General features: G+C 32.0%; 1 protein-coding gene and 1 non-coding gene across 3 annotated transcripts; one reads left to right on the forward strand and one right to left on the reverse strand.

Moving 5' to 3' along the window:
- Positions 1-5,151: 5,151 nt before the first annotated feature.
- On the forward strand, positions 5,152-8,200 carry LOC125215311 (enolase-like). Of its 2 annotated transcripts, XM_048116694.1 has the most exons (17): positions 5,155-5,312; positions 5,493-5,556; positions 5,707-5,771; positions 5,850-5,897; positions 5,978-6,064; positions 6,146-6,226; positions 6,297-6,398; positions 6,464-6,544; positions 6,622-6,696; positions 6,766-6,828; positions 6,908-6,985; positions 7,063-7,257; positions 7,338-7,388; positions 7,466-7,554; positions 7,634-7,685; positions 7,771-7,827; positions 7,909-8,200. In XM_048116694.1, exons 1-17 carry the CDS (start codon positions 5,247-5,249, stop codon positions 7,987-7,989), a joined length of 1,335 nt encoding a protein of 444 aa, XP_047972651.1. In that variant the 5' UTR covers positions 5,155-5,246; the 3' UTR covers positions 7,990-8,200. The 2 variants fall into 2 exon arrangements, with proteins under 2 accessions (XP_047972650.1, XP_047972651.1); XM_048116693.1 differs by having other exon boundaries at positions 5,152-5,312; positions 6,622-6,828.
- A 2,070-nt stretch (positions 8,201-10,270) lies between these two features.
- TRNAL-UAA lies at positions 10,271-10,353 on the reverse strand. The gene has a single exon. It is a non-coding gene; the product is annotated as a tRNA-Leu (tRNA).
- Positions 10,354-12,973: the final 2,620 nt, after the last annotated feature.

Raw genomic sequence — 12,973 nt, forward strand, 5'->3', positions numbered from 1 at the left:
TAACTGAAAAAATAATCTTAGCACAAACTTTTTTTATGTGAATAGTGTTTACGCTCCCATTCAACTTGAACGAAGATGATGACTTATAAAGATGATAAATATATTAATAAAAAATATACTTTTAAAAATATATAGGATACGAATAATACATGAAATATATTACATAAAAAATGGTTAGTAGCCATTTAAATCGCGCAACTTAGTTAAATTTTGGCTAATTACGTAACTTTAGAAATTGAAATATTAAATTACAAAGTTTTAATTTTGCTCAATTGTCTCATTTATACACAAAATGTCATATTTTCATGGGAAATTGGTTTCTAAAACTATGAACTTTGCCTAAAATTTGGTATTTTCCATGAACTTTGAAATTGGTACATAATATCACGAACTTTGCATTTTGTTTGGTATTTCTCGAACTCACTCAAATAAGATATTTTCATCAAAATCTTATTTAACATAAGCAACCGTGATATGTTTTATAATATTTGAAACCACTTTTTAAGTTCATAACATGTAGCATAAAAAGTCACGTTGAAAACCACGTTGATTTAATTGTGTCAAGTATGATAAAAGCCACGTAAGTTAGTCAAATATAGTAATAAACATGCCGTGGGAAATACCAAACAAAATGCAAAGTTCGTGATATTATATACCAATTTCAAAGTTCATGGGAAATACCAAATTTTAGGCAAAGTTCATGGTTTTAGAGACCAATTTTCCTATTTTCATTGTGTTCAAAATGACTGTTTCACTAAATTAAAAAGTTTTCTTTCACTTTTTTTATGTTCTTATTTTTTTATATCTTATAAAAAACAATGACGTTTTTAATAGAAAAAAAAACCATTGCGAATGGTTATGAGACTGACATAATTTTACCAAATTTCACGACTTAAATGGCTATTATTCCCTATAAAAAGTATAGTAACATTAAATTTAAAAATGCATCTAGGTGGAATATATACATACATTTATTATTGGTACTCCAGTAATAAATGTAGTACTAGTAGTATATAAAAACTAACTATGGCTGTAATTCCCTATAAAAAGTATAGTAACATTAAATTTAAATATGCATCGTGGTGGAGTATATACATACATTTATTATTGATGAGAAGTGATACAGGACAACTATCCCTTAAATGTATAACTAGAGAATAAATCTCAGTCACAAAATTAAAAAAATCAAGGGCTGAGATTCAACATAGGATTCAAAATTAATCCAAATTTTACTTCACTACAAGAGAGAATTAGTTCACGCAACAATGTAGGGGCATAATAGACATTCAACAAATGAGTTAAGGTTAAAATCAATTACCCTATTATATTCATTTTCAAAATTCGTTTGAGCTTCTTCTTCTATTCTTCTTTACTCTCTAGAATTTAACCCAACGTCATTTCCTTAACCTCCATTCGTTGTTTCCTCCGCCTCCAACTATCGTTTCTTCCATCTCCAACCGCTGAAGTGAATATTATTTACTAATTTACTCATTTTCATTGATTAATCTTCTTGCTATATTTCTCAATCGTGTTTCTTAGTTCTTTATATACGTTTAACTTCACCGCCTCACGACCGCCAGACTCTCACGGCTGTCGCACCCCTTCAGCGTCGTCACCTCACCAGAGCCGCTGTCGGTGTGCCATTGTTGCAGATTTGCCGCCGCGGCCACCGTCGGTTTGCGCTCGGAGTTTTCTAACTCCACCGCTGCCTATGTCCGCTCAAAGCTATATCATCTTCATCTCCTTCGCGTTGCCTCTGCTCACCGTGTTTGTTTCTACTGCCGAGTCACCACCTTGGACAAATGCGCCTTGCCTTTGTTGCTTCATTAAAGACACAACTAACTTCATTATATCAATTTACAACTTCATCAAAAAGAATATGCAGTTTATTTTAATGTGCAAACAACACATCAGTTAAAGATGTTACTTCATTATAATGTATTATTACTTCATTTTTAGAGTCATTTACTTCATTATAATGTTTTATTACTTCATTTTAGTAATAAAACCTACTGTATAAACAAATCGTTTATATTACTTCATTATCATAACTTATTACTTCATCATATGAATTCAATACTTCACAACAACTAGATTATAGTTAATAGGAAAACAGATCAGTTGCATTACTTCATCGCATAAAATATGTAGTTCATTTGAATATGCAAACAATGCAGCAGTTAATTTTAATTCTAAAATCCTAAACACATACAAAACAGTAAACATATAGTTCATATTTATAGACTATTACTTCATTATCATTTTTATTACTTCATTTTGGTAATAAACCTTACTGTATAAACAGATCATTTATATTACTACATTATCATAATTTATTACTTCATCTTATCAATTTACAACTTCATCAAAAAGAATATGCAGTTTATTTTAATGTGCAAACAACACATCAGTTAAAGATGTTACTTCATTATAATGTATTATTATTTCATTTTTAGATTCACTTACTTCATTATAATGTTTTATTACTTCATTTTAATAATAAAATCTACTGTATAAACAGATCATTTATATTACTTCATTATCATAACTTATTACTTCATTATATGAATTCTGTACTTCACGACAACTAGATTATAGTTAATAGGAAAACAAAATAGTGACATTACCTCATCACATAAAATATGTAGTTCATTTGAATATGCAAACAATGCGTCTGCTAATTTTAATTCTAAAATCCTAAACTCATACAAAATAGTAAACATATAATTCATATTTATAGACTATTACTTCATTATCATTTTTATTACTTCATTTTGGTTATAAACCTTACTGCATAAACAGATCATTTATATTACTTCAATATCATAATTTATTACTTCATCTTATCAATTTACTACTTCATTAAAAAGAATATGTAGTTCATTTTAATGTGCAAACAACACATCAGTTAAAGATGTTACTTCATTATAATGTATTATTACTTCATTATTAGAGTCATTTACTTCATTATAATATTTTATTACTTCATTTTAGTAATAAAACCTACTGTATAAACATATCATTTATATTATTTCATTATCATAATTTATTACTTCATTATATGAATTCAATACTTCACAACAACTAGATTATAGTTAATAGGAAAACAAATCAGTTGCATTACCTCATCACATAAAATATGTAGTTCATTTGAATAAAGCAGTTAAATAATTCGCACCTATAGTGTACCCAAAATAAGTATGTTGAACGAAAAAAAAAATTTCAACGAAACAAAACTCATTAATAGTGAACTAAAACCATTGGAAAGTGAACTAAATACATGTAAGAAGTGAACTAAAACCACCACTTAGAACTGTCCATTTTCTCCTGCATTTTCTTCAACGGGAGCAGTCTTCACTTCGCCTCGTTACCCCAACAAACCTTTTGGAAGCCGTACAATGAAGACTCCAGGCCACTCTTTCACCTTGACACCAAAATTAATCATAACTATCGACGATGATGAAGACGACGACAAGCCAGAGCTGCACCATCATAGCAAAGAGAAGGTGGACGAACCTAACGTGGAACTCATCTCAGATATCCAGATATCCAAGGACCTCAACAGATGGAACTCATTATATTCACAATATACATCACTATATGCTCAATATAAATCACTGAAAGCATATACTAGTTCACTATAGGCACAATTTACTCCACTGTAAGCATATACTAGTTCACTATATGCTTAATTACTTCACTGTAAGCATATACTAGTTCACTATATGCACGATACTTCACTGTGAGCATATACTAGTTCACTATATGCACAATATACATCACAATATTCACTTCACTATAAGAAATATTCACTTCACCATAAGAAATGTTTATTTCACTATAACAAATATTCACTTCAAATGGTCTCAGTTTAATCCATAAACTTATGCACCATTGTACTTCACTATAAGTCTTATTTATTTCACTATAAGAAATATTTACTTCATAATGTCTCAGTATACGAGCTAACTGTTACACTTCACTTCATAATGTCTTAGTTACTGATATATGCCATACACATAGGAACTGTTATACTTCACTGTAAGTCAGATTTACTTCACTATAAGAAATATTCACTTCATACGAAGATGAATCAGATTCGAATTAGGCTTCTTGTAGAATTGATACCGAGTCCATTTGATCAATTGAAGACATGTGGCCTGTGTGAAATAGCAAATTTGCATATCGTGAAATTGACAGTTGACGATAGAGAAATCAGTTCTTGCGATGAAGAATTTGCAATTGATGATGGAGATTATTGAACATGAGCGGAGCTATGTAGATTGTATAATTGGCTAGGGAGATCACAACAAATCAACGTGAGTGATGGAGATAGTGAAAATCTCAGCATGAACGATAAAAATCTATAGAATCTGCGTGAGTATAGCGAATTTGCAGATTCTGAAATCGATAATTGACGATGGAGTAAATCAGTTCTTGCGATGAAGATTCTTCAATTGGCGATGGAGATTGTTGAGCATGAGTATGTGCAGTGGAGATTACAACAAATTAGTCGGGGAGCAGGAGGCGACGATGGCACAGGTGTAGAGATATTGCCAATGCCCGCGAGAGGAGGTGAGTCGTACTCCGCGAGAGGCAGACCGGAGGAGGGGGCCACATATAGGGAGGCAGCCGTGAGAGGCAGACAAGCCGGAGGAGGGTGTCGCCGGAGAGGAGGTGCAAGTGTGCTCCGCCACCTCCGTCGTGAGAGAAGGAGAGAGTGTGTGTCTGTGTGTGTAAGCGTGAATGGTGTGTGTATGTGAAAATATGAGAACAAAGTTGATTTCCTAAAATACCCTATGCAATTTCGATTAACTAAAGTTATTTACTTATTTTAGTCATTGGATTATGATAACATGTGGCTGAGATTTATTCTCTAGTTATACACTTTTTAGACCTTGATCACTCCTGTATTATTGATACCCCAATAAGGCAATAATAAATATAGTACTAGTATATAAAAACTAACTTCCATTATTCTAGTGACTAATATTCAAATAAAGAAAGTTAAGATTCGAGAAAATGGGGGAATTAAATATATAAACATTTTATCTATTTTTTGCATGTCCAAAAAACATTCTCGCATCTCAATCTAGTTCCTTTTAAACATAACAAAAGCAGCGTTAAATCGGATTAAGATCAACGGTTGTAAATAATCCAAGTTGTGTACAAATACGAAACCATCTCCCTCTCTAATAACTAACTTAACAGAAAATTCTCTCTCTCGATCTGATCTGATACCTCTAATGGCAACCATCAAGTCCGTCAAGGCCCGCCAGATCTTCGACAGCCGTGGAAATCCCACTGTCGAGGTTTGTCTCTACACCATTTTCTTCGTCCAACGATTCATTTTCGATTTTCACCTTTTTTTTTCCATTTTTAGATCATTATTTATATGATTTTCACATTTTTATGTATATGTGATTGTGTATTAATTATACAATGAATGTATTGCATTTTATGAAGAAATTAAATGGTTGATGTGATTCTAGGTCGATGTGTATCTCTCTAATGGAATCATGGCAAGGGCTGCTGTTCCTAGTGGTGCATCCACTGGTAATATAATTCATTTATTTTCATAATTTGATTGTGTATTTTGGCCATTTTTGCCAATACAATTCAATGATCATCACTTTTGGATCCTTGGTTTTTTTATCAATTCAATGTATTATTTACATATGGCATGGTATCTTTGTTGTTTGAAAGGAATTTACGAGGCTCTTGAACTGAGAGATGGAGGATCGGACTACCTCGGAAAGGGCGTTGCCAAGGTTAGTGTATATGATAGGATGCCTTAAGGTTGAGCCCCTTTGCAGTTTCTGATGCCATAGTTTTGGTTGTGTTTTTAGGCAGTTAACAATGTGAACTCAACCATTGCACCGGCCCTTGTCGGAAAGGTCTGTTTTTGATCTCAAACTATGGATGTGTTGTTTGATGCTGTTTCCTTGTACTTACGTCATTTTGTTGAATTTTGCAGAACCCGACCGAGCAGACTTCTATTGATAATTTCATGGTTCAAGAACTTGATGGAACTCAGAATGAATGGGGCTGGTGCAAGCAAAAGGTATTCATTCCCATATGCAACTTTACTATTTGTGTGGTTACTAGTATTTGTTAGTACTGATAAGCATTTTTCGTGCAAAAGCTTGGTGCGAATGCGATTCTTGCTGTGTCTCTTGCCGTGTGCAAAGCTGGAGCTGCAGTCCTCAACATCCCTCTCTACAAGGTCTTAGCCTCATCTATTTTGTGATATATGTTTTTACATTTGTTGAATATATTCCTCTTCCTCTTTTCAGCATATTGCTAACTTGGCTGGCAACAAGAAGCTGGTCCTGCCAGTCCCGGCTTTCAACGTCATCAATGGCGGATCACATGCTGGAAACAAACTCGCTATGCAGGCGTGTCTTCTTGCAATGTATACTCTGCTGCACTGTTGAATGACTAACGCGAATTTTCGTTGCAGGAGTTCATGATTCTTCCGGTTGGAGCTTCTTCTTTCACGGAGGCCATGAAGATGGGCGTGGAAGTATATCACCATTTGAAGGCATGTTATGTCTTGTCAAGTGAGTTTCTTGATGTAGGAGCGATTGAGCATTACGTTGTGAATGTTTTCGATTTCAGGCTGTTATCAAGAAGAAGTATGGCCAAGATGCCACCAACGTCGGGGATGAGGGTGGCTTTGCTCCTAACATTCAGGTAACGTCTCTCAAACTTCGTCTGTGTCATGTACTAGCGCATTCATGGCTCTTGTCGTTGCAACTTCAGGAAAACAAGGAAGGCCTCGAGCTACTTAAAACAGCTATTGCTAAAGCAGGCTATGAAGGAAAGGTGAGTTCCATCTCCTTCACTTCTCGGATCATCTCTACAACGAGTATCAAGCAACTGATTCGTTTGTTCTCCTCTGAAGGTTGTTATCGGAATGGATGTCGCTGCATCTGAATTTTACGGAAAAGACAAGACTTATGACTTGAACTTTAAGGAAGAGGCAAGCAAGTTCATAATCTTATGTATAGGCAGCTCCATTTAATGTTTACTTATGTTTATTATGTCAAATTTTCGCAGAACAACAACGGATCACAGAAGATCCCGGGTGACAAGCTCAAGGATCTGTACAAGTCTTTTGTTTCTGAGTATCCTATTGTGTCAATCGAAGATCCCTTCGACCAGGATGACTGGGGGACCTATGCAAAGCTCACCACAGAAATCGGTGCCAAAGTTCAGATCGTGGGAGACGATCTTCTCGTCACCAATCCTAAGGTCATTGATGATTCCTACCTACTTTGATGATGGATCTATTAGCTCTTTCCTTCCTTACATCGGTTTTTTGGTTCGTGCAGAGAGTTGAGAAAGCAATCAAGGAGAAGACTTGCAATGCTCTTCTTCTCAAGGTATAGTTATTGTGTGTTTATCTCAATGAGAAAGCAATGAAAATAGAGTTACACATTTGGTTCATTTTTGGTGGCAGGTTAACCAAATAGGATCTGTGACCGAGAGTATTGAAGCAGTTAGGATGTCCAAGCGCGCTGGTTGGGGCGTAATGACCAGTCACCGGAGGTATTGTTATCCCTTTCGTCTTTCATAGCAATAGACTTGGATTGGATTGTGACATTTTTGTGTGTGGATGATGATGCAGTGGAGAGACAGAGGACACGTTCATCGCTGATCTAGCTGTCGGTTTGTCCACGGTTAGCATCTTTTTTAAGACCGGGACTACTTTCCTTTTTGAGATTTCATAGTTATAACTTATTATGGAGTGGTGGAATTTGTTAGGGGCAAATTAAGACTGGGGCTCCTTGCAGATCCGAGCGCCTTGCTAAGTACAACCAGGTAACGATCCAGAGCGCTTGCTTGTGTACATCAAAAACTTACTACTTAGTTAACCACATGATGTTGTGTGTTTGTGGGCAGCTGTTGAGGATTGAGGAGGAACTTGGTTCAGCAGCAGTTTATGCAGGTGCCAACTTCCGAACGCCCGTTGAGCCCTATTAGACATGGCCCGGGATGCATAGGAGGCTTCGCGTTTTCAGCGATGGGGTCGAGTTCAGTAATCGCATGTAGGCTTGAATCATCTTAGGAATAATCATTCATTCTACTTCTTAATAAAGGCATTGTGTTTTTTTTGAGTTTTGAAATATGCTGAGTTTGTGATCAAGAACAATAATAAAGAATGGTTGTAGTAGTTTATTACAACTAGTATCAACCTCGGCCTATTGAATTTTCTCATATAAAATTAAAAATATAAATTAAATAAATTATGATAAAAAATTAAATTATATAGAGTGTTTAATCACTAACAATATAAACCAATGATATTTAATTAAGAAACAATTTTGATTATGTTATTAATAATTTTTGGTAATGTTGAAAAATCAAAATAACTTTCCTGGATTTTTTTAATAATATTGAAATTTTAGTTTAATACTTATGTTGGAATTAATTACAGTGTTCATCAATCCATTTAATTACCCATCATATAACATTCAATAATTTCACTAATAGAAAATCGATTAATAAAAAATAATAGATTAAAATGCAACCAAAAAATGAAAATTTCAATAAAAAATAGAATCCAAAATCATTTATGCTCGTGCCGCTATGCCCCATCACCCATGGGCCCTCGTCTATCTCCAATAGCTTTCATCTTTGCCGCTTATCGTTTCCAACACTTTCATCTGCGTCGACACCATCTTCTCAGTCTGGCCAGTTTGTTCCCATATGTAGATAAAAACTTCAAACATAGTCAACTATAGACCCCCATATTGCAATTTCGAAAAATGTTTTCATTCGTGAATAATGCGAACACAACTTATCATTTGCATTATAAATTTTCCTAAAATACTTACCAATTTCAAAACCAAAACCAAATTTGGCAAGATGAATGCGTCCATGATATCAACCTTTGATTGATAGAGTTATGGTATATTGCTAATAGAGAAATTCCATTTCCATGGTTTCAACTATCCTCTCTGGTAAGAACATAACAACAAATATCAGTAACATAATAATTACACTTAAAGAATGTGTAAAATGGAGAAATATAAAAAGATACTAATAATAAAAAGCAAGAATCATACTGAAAACAAATTCGTTTCGTAGGAAACTCAGTGATGTAATAGATTATAGGTGAAGGTAATGAGAAAGTGAGTAATAAGCTAGTGAATGACACATATATATAGACAAAATATATAGAAAAATTATACTGTGTTAAAAATTTATATTGAATTATTATTAATACAATTCCTAATAATGTGCAATAACGTGGCGGTTACAAAGTTACAAATCTTCTAATCCGTGTAACCCCAATTCCATAGCTAATCAATATGTAGTGCTTGAAATATTAAGATTAAATTACAATTATTAAAAATTTTATAACGGCCAAAAATTTATAAAATTTTATTAAGAACACTTCCAAGCCAAAAATTTATAACGGCCAACATTTAAATAGATGAATTTTGATTCAAATAGTTTTTATAATTGTTGATTAAATTTGTAACAGCCATATTTATAAATTGAATTAATTTTTTATTGGTCAACCAAAATATCTAAATTTTAGTAAACGATCTAAAACTTATAAATATTTGCAATTAAGGGCAAAACTCGCTTTTTATATATGTATAGATGTGTAATTTGAAGTGTGCAAATTGTTTTAAAACTATAGCCATTCTAAATTCTTAGTAATAAAATAGCCATTTGTGAATACTGGAAATCACATGTTCTATAGTAAAATTTTTGAAAAAAAGTGTATTGATATAAAGTTTTTAAGACTAAATTGGAATACTCACATACAGTTGAATTTACTTTTTAATGTTTCGAGGTGATAGAATGTTTACGGAATTATGATAAGACTAATTATATAAGATTATTCGAAGAAAATATTTACTTACAAAAATATATAAAAATGTAATTTGGAGTTATGCATAGAAAATATGAATTTAGAAAAAGATAAATTAATATACTACTAGTAAGTTGTAGTAGTACTTAATTATCAAAAAATTGAGCAATATAAATCATTATTACATCGAAGGAAAATTAACATAGAAGCTCACATACTCTTGCAGTATAGAGTTCCAAGTATAATAATAATTTACTTACTTCCAGAATCTTAAATGGTACCAAATATTTGAAGTAATAGAGTTATTAGTACTATCAAATATTCTTAAACTAAAAAATAAGTTAATATAGAAAGCTCTACCTTTAAATGATACTCCATATTCTTATTAAATGAAATATTTAAAAAATAATAATGAAAAATAAAATAAAAATAAAAATTTGCTGGCTGTGGGGTTCGAACCCACGCGCACTTATGTGCAGAAGATCTTAAGTCTTCCCCCTTAACCACTCGGGCAAACCAGCTATTTGTTAGGTTGATTGAGTTAATTTTATTTATTTATTGATATAGGAAAAGTTGATATGGTGTTATACCCAAAATAGTGACCTCTTATTAATTACCAACATTTTGATCCATTAATTATCCACATATATATATATATATAATAGGGTATTATAAATACTTTTGGTTCTGCTATGAATCCTTAGTTTGACAATAAAATACTTTTATTTTTTTAATAGTGTTCTCACATTCTCATGAAAAAAGTAGTTTGTGTAATAATGCACATCTAATCTAGGGGTGGACGATCGAAAAAGCCACATTTTTTGTGTGAACATCAAAATGTTGCATTGGACGTATCACACTCAAATCACTTGCACTCGACAAAAATGAAACTTTCACTCCTTCATTGGATTAGAATCTCGTGTTATGCATCCATCCAAAAAAAACATTCACTATATCTATGAGAGGATGACGTATAATGATTCTATATTCTCATAAAGGTTAAATATTCTCACTTGAACCCTTCTATATAGTAGTAATATAAAGTTATGTTGCATTAAAAGATATTTTGCTTCATAAATAAATAGTTATTTCACATAATTGGCTATTTTGATGATAACAATACGTGTCCATCCAAAAAAAACATTCACTATATCTATGAGAGGATGATGTATAATGATTCTATATTCTCATAAAGGTTAAATATTCTCACTTGAACCCTTCTATATAGTAGTAATATAAAGTTATGTTGCATTAAAAGATATTTTGCTTTATAAATAAATAGTTATTTCACATATGTTTTTAGTGATTGGCTATTTTGATGATAACAATACTTATCATATTATATCGTGTGATGCATGGTACATTAATTACACAAAAAGTATGGTAGAAGTATATATGATAAAGGCAAAAGGATCTTGACCGTTTAGACATATAATCTTTTTAAGATACCTAACCCAATTTCATAGACATTTTAATAATCCCAAATTTTTCCCACTTGCTTAGGATAAATACTTTTATGCAGAAGAATATTGATTCCACTTGTGGTATTACTTTGGACTATATATGTAGCGTAATATGCACTGGAAAGTTTTAGCAATAACATTAGGTGGGTCACTTCTTTTAAAATTAAATCCAAGTTGCTAAAACAACAATATTGAAAATGGAACAACTAACCTATTCTTTATGACAATGATTAGAACCAGTTGTATATATTCAACAATAAGATAGATGGTGCATTTTTTCTGTGTACACATAAATATTGAAGTTTGTAGTATTTATTTAAAGGATAAATTGTCGCAAAAATAATAAATTTTGGTCAAATTCTGGTTCGTCTCGTGACCCGAAAAATCAGTAATAAAATTATGAATTTTAATATTTTTCTCAATTTTAATATTTTAAATTCATATTTGTAATATGTTGTTAATTTTGTGCGCACATATCTAATCTCAAAGATTTACTGTATTTGATAAGTGCGTGCTTTCATTACTCTTGGATCATCCTCATTATATTTTGCGACATTTAAATGATAATGAAATTAATATCACTACCTTTTAAACAAATTCATAGTATTCGATAGAGTAGATTTTTACCTAAAAGCAACTCATTTTTTTCATAGTACTTACTAATATTAGAATCAATAAACACACACTTTTGACCTAGTCAAGAAATTCATAGTATCTAACCGGAATCAAGTGGAGGAAGAACTAAACGATTTGGTACTACAAAATCTGATGTTTTTATAAAAAATAAAATGCGAGAAAAATAATTAATTTCAGTCAAATTCTATTTCAACCCACAATTTTAAAATTTTATCGTAAAATAATGAATTTTATTAAATTTCTCAAACTTTCCACATATCTAATTTGATGAAACTATATGTAATGCGACATCCATAAAATTATACACGACGAGGATGCATATAAATTCTATTCTACTATCATTTTTATGATATACGTAACCGAGGATGCCTATAAATTCTATTCTACTATCATTTTTATGATATACTTAACCAATAACTCAATTATGCCATCAATTTAAAATGTAGTATATGCGCTCAATCAAAAGCATACTATTACAAATACAGAATTTGAATATCTCGTCATTAAAATTCATTGTTTTTATGGAACAACCCATGGTTTATGTTTTTATGACAATTTACCTATTTTATAAATTACTAGTAATTTTTTTTTTAGTTTTAAATTGGTAGAAAAATACTCCCTCCGTCCCCCATTAGGAGTCACTTTTTTTCATTTCGGTCCGTCCCCAATTAAGAGTCACACTTCATTTTTACCATAAATAGTAGTAGGTCCCACATTCCACTAACTCACTTCACTCACATTTTATTATAAAACCAATATAAAAAAGTGGGTCCCACATTCCACTAATTTTTTCAACCAACTTTTCTTTACATTTCTTAAAACCCGTGCCCGGTCAAACCATAACTCTAATGGGGGACGGAGGGAGTATTATTCATTGAATGTGACAACCTAGCAAGTCAAATAAAAAATATAGACGCCAAAACATCGATTTCAGGCCAAAATTGGAACCCTATCCAAATGAAGAAAATTTTAAAATGATGTAATTTTTGAAAAAAAAGTTCAAAATTAAGTTGGGAACAAACTAGTAATATATTTTAATGAT

This window comes from Salvia hispanica, chromosome 3 (assembly GCF_023119035.1).
Source record: "Salvia hispanica cultivar TCC Black 2014 chromosome 3, UniMelb_Shisp_WGS_1.0, whole genome shotgun sequence".
NCBI classification, from domain to species: Eukaryota; Viridiplantae; Streptophyta; class Magnoliopsida; order Lamiales; family Lamiaceae; genus Salvia; species Salvia hispanica.